The sequence below is a fragment of the Mauremys reevesii genome, linkage group 3 (assembly GCF_016161935.1).
Source record: "Mauremys reevesii isolate NIE-2019 linkage group 3, ASM1616193v1, whole genome shotgun sequence".
Lineage (NCBI taxonomy): Eukaryota > Metazoa > Chordata > Testudines > Geoemydidae > Mauremys > Mauremys reevesii.
In genome coordinates, this window is record NC_052625.1 from 78469387 (window position 1) to 78485561 (window position 16175).

At 39.9% G+C, this 16175-nt stretch overlaps 1 protein-coding gene across 4 annotated transcripts in view; it reads left to right on the top strand.

Annotated features, from left to right (window-relative positions):
• ARID4B (AT-rich interaction domain 4B) overlaps positions 1–16175 on the top strand; it is a 158502-nt gene that overhangs the window by 118361 nt on the left and 23966 nt on the right. For 3 of the 4 annotated variants that reach the window (XM_039531486.1, XM_039531484.1, XM_039531485.1), the window contains exons 17-19: positions 956–1219; positions 14285–14369; positions 15295–15487. In XM_039531486.1, the coding sequence (XP_039387420.1) occupies positions 956–1219; positions 14285–14369; positions 15295–15487 (542 nt within the window). The remainder of the gene's footprint in view (positions 1–955; positions 1220–14284; positions 14370–15294; positions 15488–16175) is intronic. The other variant, XM_039531487.1, reaches the window with a different exon arrangement.

Consider the following 16175-nt stretch of genomic DNA (forward strand, 5'->3'; position numbering starts at 1 on the left):
GGCATGGATCTATTATAGGTTGTATATGGAGGAATAAGGACAGTCCCCAAATCCAGTAAGAATGTGCCTTAGAGAATGTTTAGAGGTTAAGAGCCCCATCTCTAGAAACTTAGCACCAGATTTTCAGAGGTGCTGAACACCCTATAGCTGTCACTGATTTTAAATCAACAGGATTTATCTGTGCTCAGTACCTCTGAAAATCTGGCCCTATGTTTCTAAAATCACACCTGAAATTATAGAGACTTCATGTGAAATTTTTGGGTCTCAGCGTGTGTGTGTGTGTGTATGCTTGGCTATTTTATTTTTGAAAACCTTTGGCAAAGAATAACAAGTTCATATATTGGATATTTTTTCAAATCCTGATATTTAGGATCTGTTGTGCAAAACTCGCTTTAATGGCAATCCTTTCAAAAGAGAATTGACCCATTTACATGGCCATTGTGAGGCAATGGATGTAGCAGAGCATAGATTTATATGGTAGCCAGTCTTATAAAGTTACCACTTGTAAAACTTGTATCTTGAAAAATGAAACTTAGGAATGTTTTCTCTATATTGAGAAGAATGGGTTTGAGGTGGAAACATAGGTATTTTAGCTATGGGACTACATGAAGGATTTGAGAATTGAATAATAAAAGCTAAGAACATTAAACAGTTTTTATACCATACAGTACAACTTCACTTCTCTCAGATGTTGATGGATTTTTTTTCTCTAAACCATCATTTTTTAATCTTCCATTGCTGTAAAAGCATCTTAGTGTCATTATATTCTATGTGTGCTTTGCTCTATTCTTTTTAGTTGATAATACTTATATAACACTGAGGCAATTTCACATATATGGAGCCTGCTGTTTCCAGTCTCTAATGCATCCGCAATATTTATCAGTATATGTGGTTTGGAACTGAAAAGCTTATGAAGTATCTTTTATTAACTCTACAATTTTTTAAACCTTTCAAGAGATGACACGAATAAGGAGGAAGATGAAGATGAAGAAGAAGCAGAGGAGGAGGAGGAGGAGGAGGAAGAGGAGGAGGAGGAGGAGGAAGACAACAATGACAACAATGAGGAAGAAGAGTTTGAATGCTATCCACCAGGCATGAAAGTCCAAGTGCGGTATGGACGAGGGAAAAATCAAAAAATGTACGAAGCTAGTATTAAAGATTCTGATGTCGAAGGTGGAGAAGTCCTTTACTTGGTGCACTACTGTGGATGGAATGTGAGGTAACTTAAGTTTTAGCTAGTGATTACTTCCGTAAAATACTTCTAAAATACACTTGTGTATTTTAAAAACTAACTGCATATTGAATTCCGTACTCTTAACTTTCAGTACTGGTATTCTATGAAGGTCATTGTACTGTATTAAATTATTTAGATTTTTAACATATATAAATGCAGTACTTTGTGACTTACAGCTTAGGAAAAATCTTCTTAAGGTGACTTGTCCAAGGAAAACCTCACTCCTGTCTCAGTTTTCTTTTAAACACCTCCAAACAACAAAGGAAATGGCAGTTAGCCCAGTTCTTTGATAAATTTCTTCTGTGGCTCTGTTCAGCCAGTTTTACTGCATACCACATTTGAGTAATCATACACTTGACTAAATCTGTATATGCACTCCTCAAAGTGCAGCACAGAGTACAAAAGCAGTTTGCTGGCATTTACCAGTAAAAAGAGATAGGAGGCCAGTTTTCATTTGGAAAAAAAATGTATTTTTTGCTGGACATCCATACTGGAAAAACCATATTTCACTTTCAGCTTCAGGTTAGACATATCAGTCACTCTGTGCACCCAGGATTCTTAATTGCACATCAGTAAATGGCAGTAAATAATTACACTTCACTTGTTCAGACCTATTTTTCCCAGTTGCCCCAATCTTCTGAACAAGATTCTTCTTAGCCTGGTTGCTTGTTATGCCATTCTTATTGTATTGGTACCATACCTGGAGTTTGTTCTTAATATAGTATAATTGAAAAACAGTTGAGGCTGAACATTTTTTTTAAGTAAATCCTGTAGTAGAAACTTTAGTGGGAATAAGAGACAAGATACTTTGAAAAAGGCAAAAAACCTTAAAGCTTCTTGAAGTCTTTTAAGCCAATTACCTAGTCTTCTGCTTTTTTGCCATTTCAACATATCCTTTTCTGCTAACTGTTCTCAGGCTGCTGTCTTTTTAAACTTTGTTTTACTCAGTATGAGATTAGCAGGGCTTTAGAAGCAAGAGGTTTGAGGCAAATCTAACTTCTTTCATGAAAACCCTTATGAACCTTTTATCATCTTCACCTACCATCTGGACTTGCATTACTTTAGTACCTCTGGCCAAGAGGACAGAACAGAGGTTTCTTTGGACCTTATACAGTGCTGGCCAGATCAACTGGCAAGGGTCACAATTGTAAAAGCAGGCGACTTTTCTCCTTCCGTTGATTCCACCATTTGCATCTGATTTCACTGAATGCATCACCCAAGCCACTACTGATCTGGGGAATTACTGTTCATTATTGAGGCCTCTGACTTCAGTCTTTTGCAGTATTTGTAGCTTGTACACCGTACAGGAATGGCCTACTTTTCTTTTACATAAAAAAGAGTCTTCAGGAAATATCAAGTAGGCATGTCAGAGAAACAAGGCTATAGGATCCATTCCTTAAATGTCAATATACTGGGGGAAGCAGAGTCCAGTTTGGGATTTAGATAGGATTTGGAACACTGCTAGTATTTCAGTCATTGCCACGAAGGACTTGCCTTAGTATCCAGACTGATGAAATTTGCACCCTGGGCCTTTGACAGTTGCTGCATATACTTCAAAAGGGATTTGCATTTTAAAAGTCCTTTTGAGATGTCTTCATTGTTTTTTAATTCAAAGGAGCATCTTAGGAAGAGCTTTACGAATAAATTCTCTGTCTCTTCAAAGTAAATGTTATCAAACATGCTACTGGGTGAAAGAGTCGGAGGGGTTTACTCAAGCTGCACTACTTTTTAAATCTGGAAAAAATCAGAAGTTGAATCCAGCCTTCCTCTTGCAGACCTCAGCAGCTTCATTGTTAAAGAAGAAGTCAAGATTGTGTGTTGTGCGCTGTGAACTCAGAATTTTAAACAAATGCATAGATTGATATCAAAGGGATCCTTCCTATAGCTAGGATGTATTAGATATTAAGGGCACCTTCAGTTAAGCATTGACCCCCCCCACCTCCACCAAGGTACAACAGTTATTTTCAACATGTTGAAGTCTTCACTTGCTGCTGTTTGATCTTTTCTGCCAGCTAAACTGCATGTATGTTCCTTTCTAAAATGCGGCTGATCAAGGACAGTCTTTTTGGAGGGTTGAGAGAGAATATATTTCACCAAAAAGTGTTTAATCGTTTTGGGCCTTCAGAAATTTTCCTAATCCCATAAAATTGCCATTTAGCTACTGGAATGTAAAAAGACCATCACACAGGCTAGTTAGTTTAATTCAAATGAGATAGCGGGAAATGATGGATTAGACAGTCAATCACTATCAGGGCAGGTGAGTCTACTGCACTCCATGTCTACAAACAGCATTTGTCACAACTGTGACATGCCTCCACTTAAGGTAACATCTTGGAATTTTTGTGGTGTCAAGATATGTAGTCTGTCACATATTCAGCTTGACAACTGTCTTTGAGTCAACTCCAGACTTGAAAAATAGTTGTTTTTCCTTGGTGTTTCTTGGTATTCTATTGCTCCAGGAAGGTTCATCTTAGCTGTGTGTGTGTGTGTGTGTGTGTATGTACATGTGCATGCATATTCTTTTTCTGTTAAGTCTTGGTTTTTACTCAATTTTTAAGTAGAACAAGTGATTTAAAAACCTTAATTCATGTAATAATTGTCTCAGCTGGTTTAGAATCCATGGTCATCTTATCTCTGTTCTTTTTTCTTTAAGTTTAAAATTGGTTTTTCCTCCATTCTAAACACTATATCACATACTACGTATTCCTCTAACCAAAAACAGTCTAATCAAGAATTCTTCAACACTGATGGCATTTACTTAGAAGTTCTTATTCCAAGAGGATATTATCCCTCCTTCAGTCCATGCCTTATATCAGTATATCGGGGATGAAAGTAATATTAACTGTTCAGATATTCAGAATATTTATGCTTCACTACACTTTTTTGAAGAACCATTTAGTGATACTAAGCACAGTAGGACATTGTCAACTTTCTTGTATTAATTAGGGAAGCCTTGAAACTGAGTACTTTTCTAGCTGCACTTTATCTTGTGGGGAAGGAGATCATCATTACTACACCTCTACCTCAATATAATGTGACCCGATATAACACGAATTCGGATATAACGCGGTAGAGCAGCGCTCCGGGGGGGTGGGACTGTGCACTCTGGCGGATCAAATTAAGTTCGATATAACGTAGTTTCACGTATAACGCGGTAAGATTTTTTGTCTCCCGAGGACAGCGTTATATCGAGGTGAGGTGTACTTGTATGGATGAAGGAAGTGGGTACTGCGGATCAGGGAATCTAAGTTGTGTCTCTTAGAACAGGAATCAGACTCTCTTTAGTAGAAGAAAGAGGTAATGGTACTGGTACTAGTACTAGATGCATGTTCTCTCTTATTAGAAAGAAAATTGTTTACATACCCCATATTTTTTAATATTAACCAGAAAGCTCGAGATAGAGAACAATCTTAATATCCTTTTTGCCCCTGAATAGGAAACTTTGGTTTACTTTACACTAGTGATGACATTGGTGTTAGACCAGGTAGCTAAAGCTAATCCCAACAGACTCAAAACCGTACTAGTTTTTAATGCTTAGAACTAGATTCTGATTACATCTGTTTGAGGTGGGGACTAATATATTTAACCATTCTCCTGAAGCCTGGGGGAATGTATCTTTTGTGAAGTAACAGTCCTAGGGAAGAAGATTACTCTGTATTCAGTTTGAAGATTGAAAGGGGAGATGGAACTAACCTAGTGGAATCAATGGGAATGAAATGTTCTCAATCATAAAATTGCAGTCCTGCTATCATGTTCGTCTGATGAAAAATTCTCAGTTGCAAAAGACATTTCCTGTAAGATTTTTGCATTCTGGAATTGCTGATATATAGTTCTAAGTATCTGACTATAATAACTTTATAGAAGTGTTGGGGATCCCCTTTGTGGTTTGAAGGGTCACTTGCTGAATTTTGCACAATTTCTATGGATCTAAAACTTCCTTGGAATGTGCAGTACAAGTCCCTCCAATTGTGGTATTTGCAGTTTTCAGCTGACAGCACTATGCAGATAAAATAAAATACATTGAAAGGTGAATTACAGAGGGTTTTGAAATATGAATTAACCCTGCAATATGTGCAGAATGCCCCAAATAGCATGGCGCAGAGGAGCATATTTAGCACAAATTCTAAATTAACAATCTTTGTAGGTCATTTAAACTCTAACAGGCTGGGTGCCAGATGCTTGGACACCCCAAAATGCATCATTCTTGGACGTTACAGCTATTCTGAAATTACACCATATCCCTTTTTCTTTTGGAAATTTGGTTGGGGGAAATACTAGTTACTGATTTAATTGACTGTTTTAAGTTTTTTGTGCTTCACAGTTAGATGTTGAAGCAAAAGAGGCTTGAGGTACCCCAGGTTTGAGGACCCCTGAATAGTGTATGGAATTGAGAAAAGTTAGGAATATTCAGAGTGAAGCTTGCCTGAGGGCATCACTTGAGACCATCAGAACCTGGTTAAGTAATATAAGAGGCTTTACCTAATGGTCCAGGCCATCTGGAAACCAGCTTTAAAGCACTCTCAATATGAGGGTTGCTCTCTAAGTAAAACTCCACATGCCTGACAGTCATTGGCATTGACTAAACTGATATTGAGGAGTGTTTCATTTTATTCGTTTTATATGGACTCATCCAGGGTTTGAAAAATCCACTTCCCCACCTGGAGTAGGACTCTGTTGGGTGAGTGCCATTAGCTTCTGCAGAATTTTAGATTTCATTAAAAAAAAAAAATTCTAATCCTTACGGTTGTGAAGATAATCTTCCAAACACAAACTGAGTGTAAACCAATGCAGTTATGTCTTCCTAAGTCTGCAGAGACTGCTCCAGTACTGCCACCAGTGCTGCTAGAGTGGAAGGGGAGCCCAGCTGCTGCTCTTGCTGCTATGGAAGTCTCACAGAATAATCACTCCTTTTAGGAGTAGGGTGCCCTAGAAGTGCCACCTTCCCAACCCTTTGCACCATGGAGCACTGTGGAGGGGACACGCCATCCCAGCAGAGGGCTCTGTGTTTGTGTGGAGGCCTCACTGACATTTCTCTACGCCATCACCAGAGCAGAAGGCCAGCTCTCACACACAGAGCCCTTTCTTGAGGTGCAAAGAGAAATCCTATGTACATGTGACTGACTGGCAGGAGGGGCATATGGCTCAAGAAGAGCTGTGAGTAGGAGTACCATGTATTTCAGCTTGGCATGTAGGCGTAGTGCGATGGGCTAGCATTATGGTAATATCAATAATTATTAATAATAATAATAACTAATAACCAGCATTGGGTATGTTTTTTGTGGCTTGAACACATAAGTGCACCGGATATCGGCACACTTTGTCAATAAATACATTCTTCTCAAAATGTAGCTGGTTGTTCGATAGTGTGCAGAATTCAAGAGTAAAGAGAAAAGTCTTAAATGGAAAAAGGGTTGCTAAATGTGCAAAACCACTTAATTTTTTTCTCTGCGTTTTGAAGAAATAAGAAGAGGCATTGATGATGGTCAGGGAGTTAGTTTTGTCCATGCTTTCGGGGCTTTTATTAGGAAGGTGAAAAGAAAATATCTTCCACTGATGCTGCCTTTTCAGACCCTAGCCTGTCTTTTGAGAGCCTTGCAAGCAGAGAGAGCCATCTCAAAGGACAAAATCCAGAAGTTCACCTTATTGTTACTTATTAAATCATTCAAGAGAGATACAGAAATTTTCAGCTCCCTCACCTTTAGTGTTAATCTTAACAAAAAGAGATACTTTTACAGATAGGTTGCGGAACTCATTGCCACAATATGTCATTGAGGCCAAGAGCTTAGCAGGATTTTAAAACGGATTAGACTTCTATATAATAGCATACTCTGTGTTGTTATAGTAAATATTTTTTTAAAAAAGCTTTGAAAGAGATATAAACCCTTAAACGTCCGGGCATAAGCAACCCTCTTGCTCTCAGGAATTAAGAGGAAACTTTCTTGGCGACCAGCTTACATATCTACCTACTGTGAAGTTTCTTTCTCTAAAGCACCTGGTACTGGCTGTTGTTGGAGACAGCATCCTGGACTAAATAGACTTTATTCAGTTAAGGCAGTGGTTCCCAAACTTTAACAACCTGTGAACCCCTTTCACTGAAATGTCAAGTCTCGTGAACCCCCTCCTAAAAATGAGTATTTCCAGGGATTTTCTCCTTTACCTGAGTATAAATTATAAAAGCAGTGATCTTGGAAATATAAAATTTGTTTTTATGACATGCGTATTACACACTAATGATTTATCATTTCAGTATTTTTATTACTGTATATACTCAATCATAAGCCGGTTCATTTATAAGCTGACCCCCCCCCCCGCAAGATGGATACGTAAAAATGGAAAATTTTAATAACCTGTTTATAAGCTGACCCTGTAATTCAGGGGTCAGCAAACTTTGGCTCCCAGGCCATCAGGATAAGGCGCTGGCGGGCCGAGATGGTTTGTTTACCTCGAGCGTCCGCAGGCACAGAGGTAAACCTAAGTAAACAAAGTGTCCCGGTGCGCCAGCTGCTTACCCTGACGTTCCAGGACAGCAACTGGTGGGGACATTTTTTGGGGGGGGAGAAGCTGGGGGGGTCAGGGGAGTAACCCCTGTGACCACCCCCCACATGACCCCACCTCTAGCCCGGGACCTCCACACACTCCCCATCCCTTCCCGCCTTATCTGGGGAGGGCCAGGGGAGGATGTCTCTGGCCTGGCTGGAGCTGCTCTGGCAGGCTGGGCAGTGCAGCCGCAGCCTGCTCTGGTGGGCCGGGCTGGGCAGCGTGGCCGCAGCCTGCTCCGGTGGGCCGGGCAGGGCAGCGCAGCCACAGTCTGCTCTGCAGGCCAGGCCAGGTGGCGCGGCTGCAGCCTGCCAGCCCCGGAGCTGCAACTGCTTCGGAGGCTGGGGGAAGAGCAGCATGGCCAGAAGCAGAGAGACTCTGGCACCGCCTCTTCCCTTCTGGCTGTGCTGCCTCTCCTTGCTCCCTCTGTTGAGGGGAGGGGCTGTGTCCCACCTCTCCCTCTCTATACCCGCACATAAGGTGACTCCCTTCTCTGGTGCTTACCTTTTTTACTAACAAAATTTGGCTTATGAACAAGTATATATGGTACATTATGAAAACGGCAACATTCTTCCAAGATCTCACTTTCATAGCTTGTATCACTTTGAATAAGCCTGTTATAAGACAAGGCTCCTATGTTTCATCAAGGAGTATCAGATGTGAAACAGCAGGAAGGTATTTAAAAAGCCAACTCCAAGAGTCCTCCTGCACAAGCATTCAGGTCTTGAGCAGTCCAGGCAAACAATGCACGTTACAACAAAGCTTAAACTTGTTCTTCATAATAATTTAAAAAACAATACAAGCTTCCTATTTAATATTAAAAACAGCAAAAAATATCTACCTTCCTTTCCATTTCTTATAAGGAGTCTTGAAGTTTAAATCTCCTCAGTGTGATAGATATGCTTGCTTTGATCTGCTTAGCTCTTGGAAGTCCAGGGGCTCCGGGCTGCTGGCCCAGGGGTCTTAGGGAAAGCTCTGTCTGCCATTAGGGATTTTTTTTCCCAAGAACCCCCTCTAACATTTCACGAACCCCAGTTTGGGAACCACTGAGCTAAGGATTTGGTCCTGTAACCTGTGGTCCATCTTAATGGCATACTCAGTGTGGATGAGTACCACAGGGCCAGCAAGGATCCCCCAGAGGGATATGCATTCTTTATCATTTTCTATGAGTGAGTGTTCATTTTTCTTTCCTTCTTTTCATTCAGAACAAGCTTTCTGAAGGCAATCATTGTAACCAGAAAGATAAAGAAGCTTCAATCCCTTCTGGTTTAATCCTCCAGTGTTAATTTTGATAAAAATGAATGGACTCTTCTTCCTTGTCATAGATTTCTCCCTAAAGTATTTCACATTAATTTTACGTTTTTTGCCCTTATACCTTTCTGTTTTTAATGAGTCATTTCATAAAGATACCTTTCCTTCCTTTTGGGCATAGAGCCAAAAGAGAATCTGTCTCCGACTGACATGATTTCAGACAGTAGACTGCAAATAGAATCATAGAAATGTAGGGCAGGAAGGGACCTCAAGAGGTCAAGTCCAGCCCCTTGCGCTGAGTCAGGACCAAGAATACCTAGACCATCCCTGATGGGTGTTTGTGTAACCTGGTTTTTAAAACCTCCAGTAATGGGGATTCCACAATCTTCCTTGGAAGCGTTTTCCAGAACCTAACTACCCTTGTAGTTAGAGAGCTATTCCTAATATCTAATCTAAACTTCCCTTGCTGCAGATTAAGACTATTGCTTCTTGTCCTACCTGCAGTGGACACAGAAAACAGTTGATTACTGCCCTCTTTGTAACAGCCCTTAACATATTTGAAGATTGTTATATACTCCCCCCCCCAAGCTTTTCTCAAACTAAACATGTCCAGTTTTTTAAATCTTTCCTCATAGCTCAGGTTTTCTAAACCTTTTATCGTTTTCTTGCTCCCCTCTAGACTCCCTCCAGTTTTCTTAAAGTGTGGCACTTGAAATTGGCACAGTGCTGCAGCTGAGGCCTCGCTTGTGCTGAGGAGAGAGGAACAGTTACCTCACGTGTCTTACATACAGTACTCCTGTTAATACATCTTAGAATATTATCCTTGTTCACAGCTGCATTACATTGTTGACTCATCAATTTGTGATCCACTATAACCTCTAGATCCTTTGCAGCAGTCCCCCGCCTGGCTAGACAGTTATTCCCCATTTTGTTTTTGTACATTTGATTGTTCCTTCCTAAGCATAGTACTTTGCACTTCTCTTTATTGAATTTCATCTTGTTGGTTTCAGAGCAATTCTCCAATTTGTCAAGGTCATTTTGAATTCTAATCCTGGCCCCCAAAGTGCTTGCAACCCCTCCCTGCTTGGTGTCATCTATAAATTTTATAAGCATATTCTCCACTATATTATCCAAGTCATTAATGAAAATACTAAATAGTCCCAGACTCAGGACATACCCCTGCAGGACCCCCTATAAACATCCTCCCAGTGTGACCATGAACCATTGATAACTTCTCTTTGAGTCCAGTCTTTCAACCAGTTTGCACCCACCTTATAGTAGTTTTGTCTAGATCACATTTCCCTAGTTCACTTACGAGAATGTCATGTGTCACGTGTCTGTGTCGTGTCAAATGCCTTAATAAAATCAACATATATTATGTCCACTAGGCCAATCATCCTGTCAAAGATGGAAGTTAGTTTGGTTTGGCATGATTTGTTCTTGGCAAATCCATGTAGGCTAGCTGATCACCCTCTTTTCCTTTAGGTGATTACAAATTGATTGTTAATTCGTTCCAGTATCTTTCTGGGTATCAAAATTAGGCTGACTGGTCTGTAGTTCCCCAAGTTCTTTTTGTTCCCCTTTTAAAAGATAGGTATTATGTTTACCCTTCTCCAGTCCTCTGTGATGTCACTCATCCTTCATGAGTTCTCAAAGATAATCGCTAATGGTTCTGAGATTGCTTCAGCTAGGCCCTGACAACTTGAATACATCCAACTTATCTAAATATTCTTTAACTTGTTCTTTCCCTATTTTGGATTGTGTTCCTTCCCCCATGTTGTTAATATTAATTATGTTATCTTTTACCTTTTTAGTGAAGACTGAAGCAAAATAGGCATTAAACACCTCAGCCCTCTTGATGTCATCCATAAATAGCTCTCCTTTCCTCCTGGTCTTTCTCTTGCTCCTAATGTATTTATAGTACCTCTTCTTTATTTATTTATATTTATATTTATTTTCTTATTGCCTTTTATGTCATTTGTTGGGTGTAACTAATTTTGTGCCTTAGTCTTTCTAACTTTGTTCCTACATGCCTGTGCTATTCTTTCGTATTCATACAAATACTTGTACCATATACAGTCAGTTGCCCATTCTGGTAAGTATTTAGGATCCATTCATTCAATCAGAGCCCTGGTGGCTTCTGAGGTATTTTTTTTTCTAACTCCCTATATGTGAGTTGTTAGATTTTGTAGACTAACACTGACCTTACTCCACTCCTCACCATCGCCATCCCTCCCTGAGAAGTCACTACTTCACAGTTCTCCAAAGGATGATATTTTGTGGACAGAATCCCAAACTGGAATAAGTAGGTTTTATTTACCAATAACTGGTATTCTCCTTTGGATGCATCTATCTATTTTCAAATGCCTACTATTCTCTGATCACATGCCAAGTGAGGGGAGGGGCTGCATTATACAGACATGTGAATAAAGTGGGTCAGTAGACAACAATTCATGTTAATAACTTGAATATTTTCTAATGCTAGTGTCTGTGGGGAATTATGTGCTGTACACATAAATCTCTAAATACCATGGAACACTGAAGATGATGGTCCACTTGGAGAATTCCACTTGCAGCATAGTAACTCAGGTTTTTCTCTTATTAAAAGTGCATGTTTCTTTTAACCTGGAACTGAGAACTTCTTTTCACATTCTCAACTCTTGTTCTTCTTTTCTTGAGAGAGCAAATCATTTGAAGTCCCATTTATGAAGTAGAGATGGTTCAGTTGTGTGACTTTAAAAATGTTGCAACTCTATAGGGCAAAATATAAGACCCTGAAAAATCTATAAATTCCTGAATGTCCTTTTCTACTTGTCCCTAAGGACCATATCCTCTCAGTGCTTTAAAGGTTTATGATTCTTAAATTTGAAATGTGTGTGTTGGTATAGATAATGCACACAGTGGCATTTTCCACTGAAAAGCCACTTTGGGAATTTAAAATTGAGAACTATATGACCAAATCCTCTAGGAGACGTTTTGAACATCTCAGTCTAATGTAGCTATAGATATTTCCTACCAGAATATTTAATTTAAATTACACAAACTGGTATGGCAGCATTCCAGTGTCATTCATCTGCCAGTGATGACAGATACTAACCTTTGAATATCAATCTAAGTCTAACCTAACATTGAGTGTTTTAAGTCACTGGAGACGCATGCAGTGTTTAAAGTTAGTTTCTTTATGTGGAAGATTATTTTTGTTGGGGTAGCATGTAGAATCGGTGAATAAGGCTACAAGTGGTATAGTGATGTAATCAAAATTGAAATGAAATTTGCAGAGTACTCAATTTTCTCTGTGAACATGTTCAATCCTAGTGCTGCTTTCTTTCATAAAATTAGATCTAAAAAAATCCCTTAGCTTTGGAGTGCATGGTCCATTCAGAATTCTATTTGGTGTGATTCCATCATGTTAACATGAGCTTGATCTAAAGAAACCTTACTTTAAACCACAGCAGTTATGAATTTGCTATTGGCAGGTTTACCTGTCACCTAAGGATCTAGAGAAAGAAAGAAATCTGGATCTCTCTATGTCTAACCTGGTCATTAAAATTAATTTAATCAAAACATGTCTCTGATAGTGTGGTCACTCTCAGTACGTTAAGATTTTCTAGGGAAAAAGACTATGAAAATTTGTCAGCATTTAATAAAGAGAAAAGTGCATATGATACTCTATAGAAAAACAATATTGAACATATTTGTGTTCCAATATGAAAGCACATCTTACCTCTCTCCTTTCATATCTTTATTATGTTTCTGGATGTCATTCTTTATTTTATGAGTGTGGGGGATGTGAATGGGTAAAGCACTAAATTTATCTTCTGGACTCCTCTGTTCAAATCTTGATTTGGTCTTTGGTGGCCTCTTCAATCCCTACATTGGTCAGTATCACAAAAGTTACCAGAGTTAGGCACATTTGTCAGTGGTTGCTAAGACGTGGCCTGGGACTGTAATAGCAGATGCTCTACAGGTCAAAATAGAGGTGTAATGTCAGATCTGTGTCAGAAAGCCTAGCATGAGATCTAGCTCTGTACTGTTGTGCTAGTTGCATACTGTATTTTCATGATACTGCATACACATTTTCATGACTACCAAATTAACTCCATTTATACACACACACAGTTATTTGTTTTTAATTAACACATTTCTTATTCAGACACTTTTTGAATTCACAGTGTAGGCAGGCCAAGGTATTGTGTTCATAATAAACTCATTTTTTTTATTCTTAACTTTACATAGTGGTTCTTTTTTTTAATTGTTGTTAATTTTCTAGTCTGAGTACATTTCTATCATGAATGTTCTTAATGAGAATATATATGTTCAGTCTTGGATTCTGTACTTCACATGTACAGTTTCAGGAGGTGGGACACATGAGGCAGTTGATGTACATATGTTAGTACTATTTATAGAGCATTTAACTGCTAGTACCTTCTGACATCAAATAAAAAGTTCCTAATGCAAAAATCCTTCTAGATCTCAAAGGGAGCTTTATAGAGGATACTGTTCCCTTCACAGAATCAGCTACAAGGAGTTTTTCTTTTTTTTTTAACCAATCAATCAGGTTTTATATTACTATAAGAATTTGTTTTTAATTAGTAAGATGATACACTATATTGGGAAAATTTACCGTACATATCTGTACAGCAATATATGACTCAAGTATTCTGCTTTTCCTGTGGGCATGGCTATCCCATTATTATTTGATATACATTATATGCACAAAAGGAGAGCAGAATATTAATTTTGAATACTACCATCCCAATATGAGAGGAGAATTTTGCCCTATATGCTAAGAAAGTAAAGATTTGAGATTTTGCAATACTTTACAGTACATAAGAATATAAGAACAGCCATACTGGGTCAGACCAAAGGTCCATCTAGCCCAGTATCCTGTCTTCCAACAGTGACTAATGCCAGGAGCCCCAGAGGGAATGAACAGAACAGGTAATCATCAAGTGTTCCGTTCTCTGTCACCCATTCACAGTTTCTGGCAAACAGAGGCTAGGGATACCATCCCTGCCCATCCTGGCTAACAGTCATTGATGGACCTATCCTCCATGAACTTATCTGGTTCTTTTTTGAACTAGAAGATATGGTAGAAATATATTCATTACTTTTCACTCTTAAGTACAGAATCTGTCTGCATATGGTTTCCATTACATGTTTTACTACTTTTTCTTTCCCTGTAGAATGTTTTATGAAATTTTGAATGTTTGCTTAAAATTCTGTTTATATATATTTTTAAATGCTTGCTTTCACATTTAGATATGATGAATGGATAAAAGCAGACAAGATAGTGAGACCAGCTGATAAAAATGTGCCAAAAATAAAGCATCGGAAGAAAATAAAGGTAGATTTTTTTCTATTAGATCATTTTGCTGCGCAATTTACTTTCATGTAGACTGATTTTATAATTATAGCCTTTAAATGGACTTGGAAATTCATGATAAATTTAAAATTAGTTTCTGTTAGCCTCCTAGAAGCATACACTTCTTTAAGCATGATTTTTGTCCTTCCCTTTTGAAAAATAGCGTTTTCCTCCTCCTCTTCCTCCCACACCCCCAAATCGTCTGGTGCACCAACAGGAAACAGAGCCATTCCCTCATCAGCGATGGCAGCACAGCGCTGGGAAATAAAATTTGCTAGCTACCCTGCTGGCTTTGAAGCACAAACCTGTGTCGAATCTACATAAATGTGGCTTGTATCTTACTTTTAACTTCTTGCCACTGTGGTAGATTTAAAAAAAAAACCACAGATATTTTGGGCCAGATCCTGGTCATTTCCTTGTGCAGGGCAGAAGGGTTTGAACAACATTTTTCCCCCAACCAACAGGCTCCATGGCCATTCCTGCACTCTGAACACAAGGACTACTAGAATCCAGTGCCTCTGATAGAGCCAGACTTGCCTATTGCCTCTCCTCCTTCCGCATTAGCACAGCACAAGAGTGTGCCATTCAATCCAGGCTGTCACAACAGTCATGCCTTCTCTCTGCAATATCCCTTACTGCAGGGTCTAGCATAGTGGAAGAACAGTTTAGCCCTTAAATGCTGAGAATATTCCTCATCAGATATAAGTGTTAAGGAATTCACATTTTTGGTGTTAATACTTGTGCATAAGACAAAATACAGTACTTGCATATCCTTGTAAAGGAACAAAGAAAAACTTATTCTTAGGTTTTGTGTTCAAAATCACTGTCTGCATTGCTAATTGTAATTCACCTTAAATTATATGTTAGCATTAGAAGAGTTTTTAAAATGGTTTTTTCCTTAACCTAGAATAAAACTGACAAAGAGAAGGATGAGAAGTATTCTCCTAAAAATTGTAAATTGCGACGCTTGTCAAAACCACCCTTTCACACGAGCACATCACCAGAGACTGAGTCCAAACTTGACAGCACTGAAGCCAAAAACTCTGAACAAGCTCCAGTTAAATCCATAGAAATTACTTCTATCCTTAATGGGCTACAAGGTATTGTACATAGACTTTCTAATTCAGTATATAATCATTTTACCAGTATTTAAAAGTGACAGTACAGAGCAATTGAAGCAAACTATAAATAAGGCTGCAAGTTTGTCACGGAGGTCACGGATTCCATGACTTTCTGGGAGTTCTGCAGCAGCGGGCCCAGGGGCCACATGAGCGGCTCAGGTGGCCTCCAGGCCAGCCACACCAGCTGCTGCTGGGGAAGTCTCAGGCAACCATGTCCCTCCTCCCCAGCAGCAGCAGGAGTTTGGGTTTGGGAGGGGGCTCAGGGTAGAGGCAGGGGGTTGAGGTGCAGGAGTGGGAGAGGGCTCTGGGCAGCACTTATCTTGGGAGGGGAAGGGGGCTGTCCGGCTCCCAGGCAGAGGTGCGGTCAGGTAGTTCCACGTGCTGCCTGTGTCCACAGGTGATGCCCCCGCAGCTCCCATTGGCTGCTGTTCCTGGTCACTCAGGGCAGGGGCAGCATGCAGAGCCCCCTCGGCTGTGCCCTCCTCCCAGCACCAGCAGGGGCCATGGGCAGCGGCGGCTCCAGGCACCAACGCTCCAAGCGCGTGCTTGGAACGGCAAGCTGGAGGTGCGGGGGACGCCCTGCCCTTCCCTGCGAGGGCGGCAGTCAGGCTCCCTTCGGCGGCTTGCCTGCGGGAGGGCCGCCGGTCCCGCAGATTCGGCAGCAATT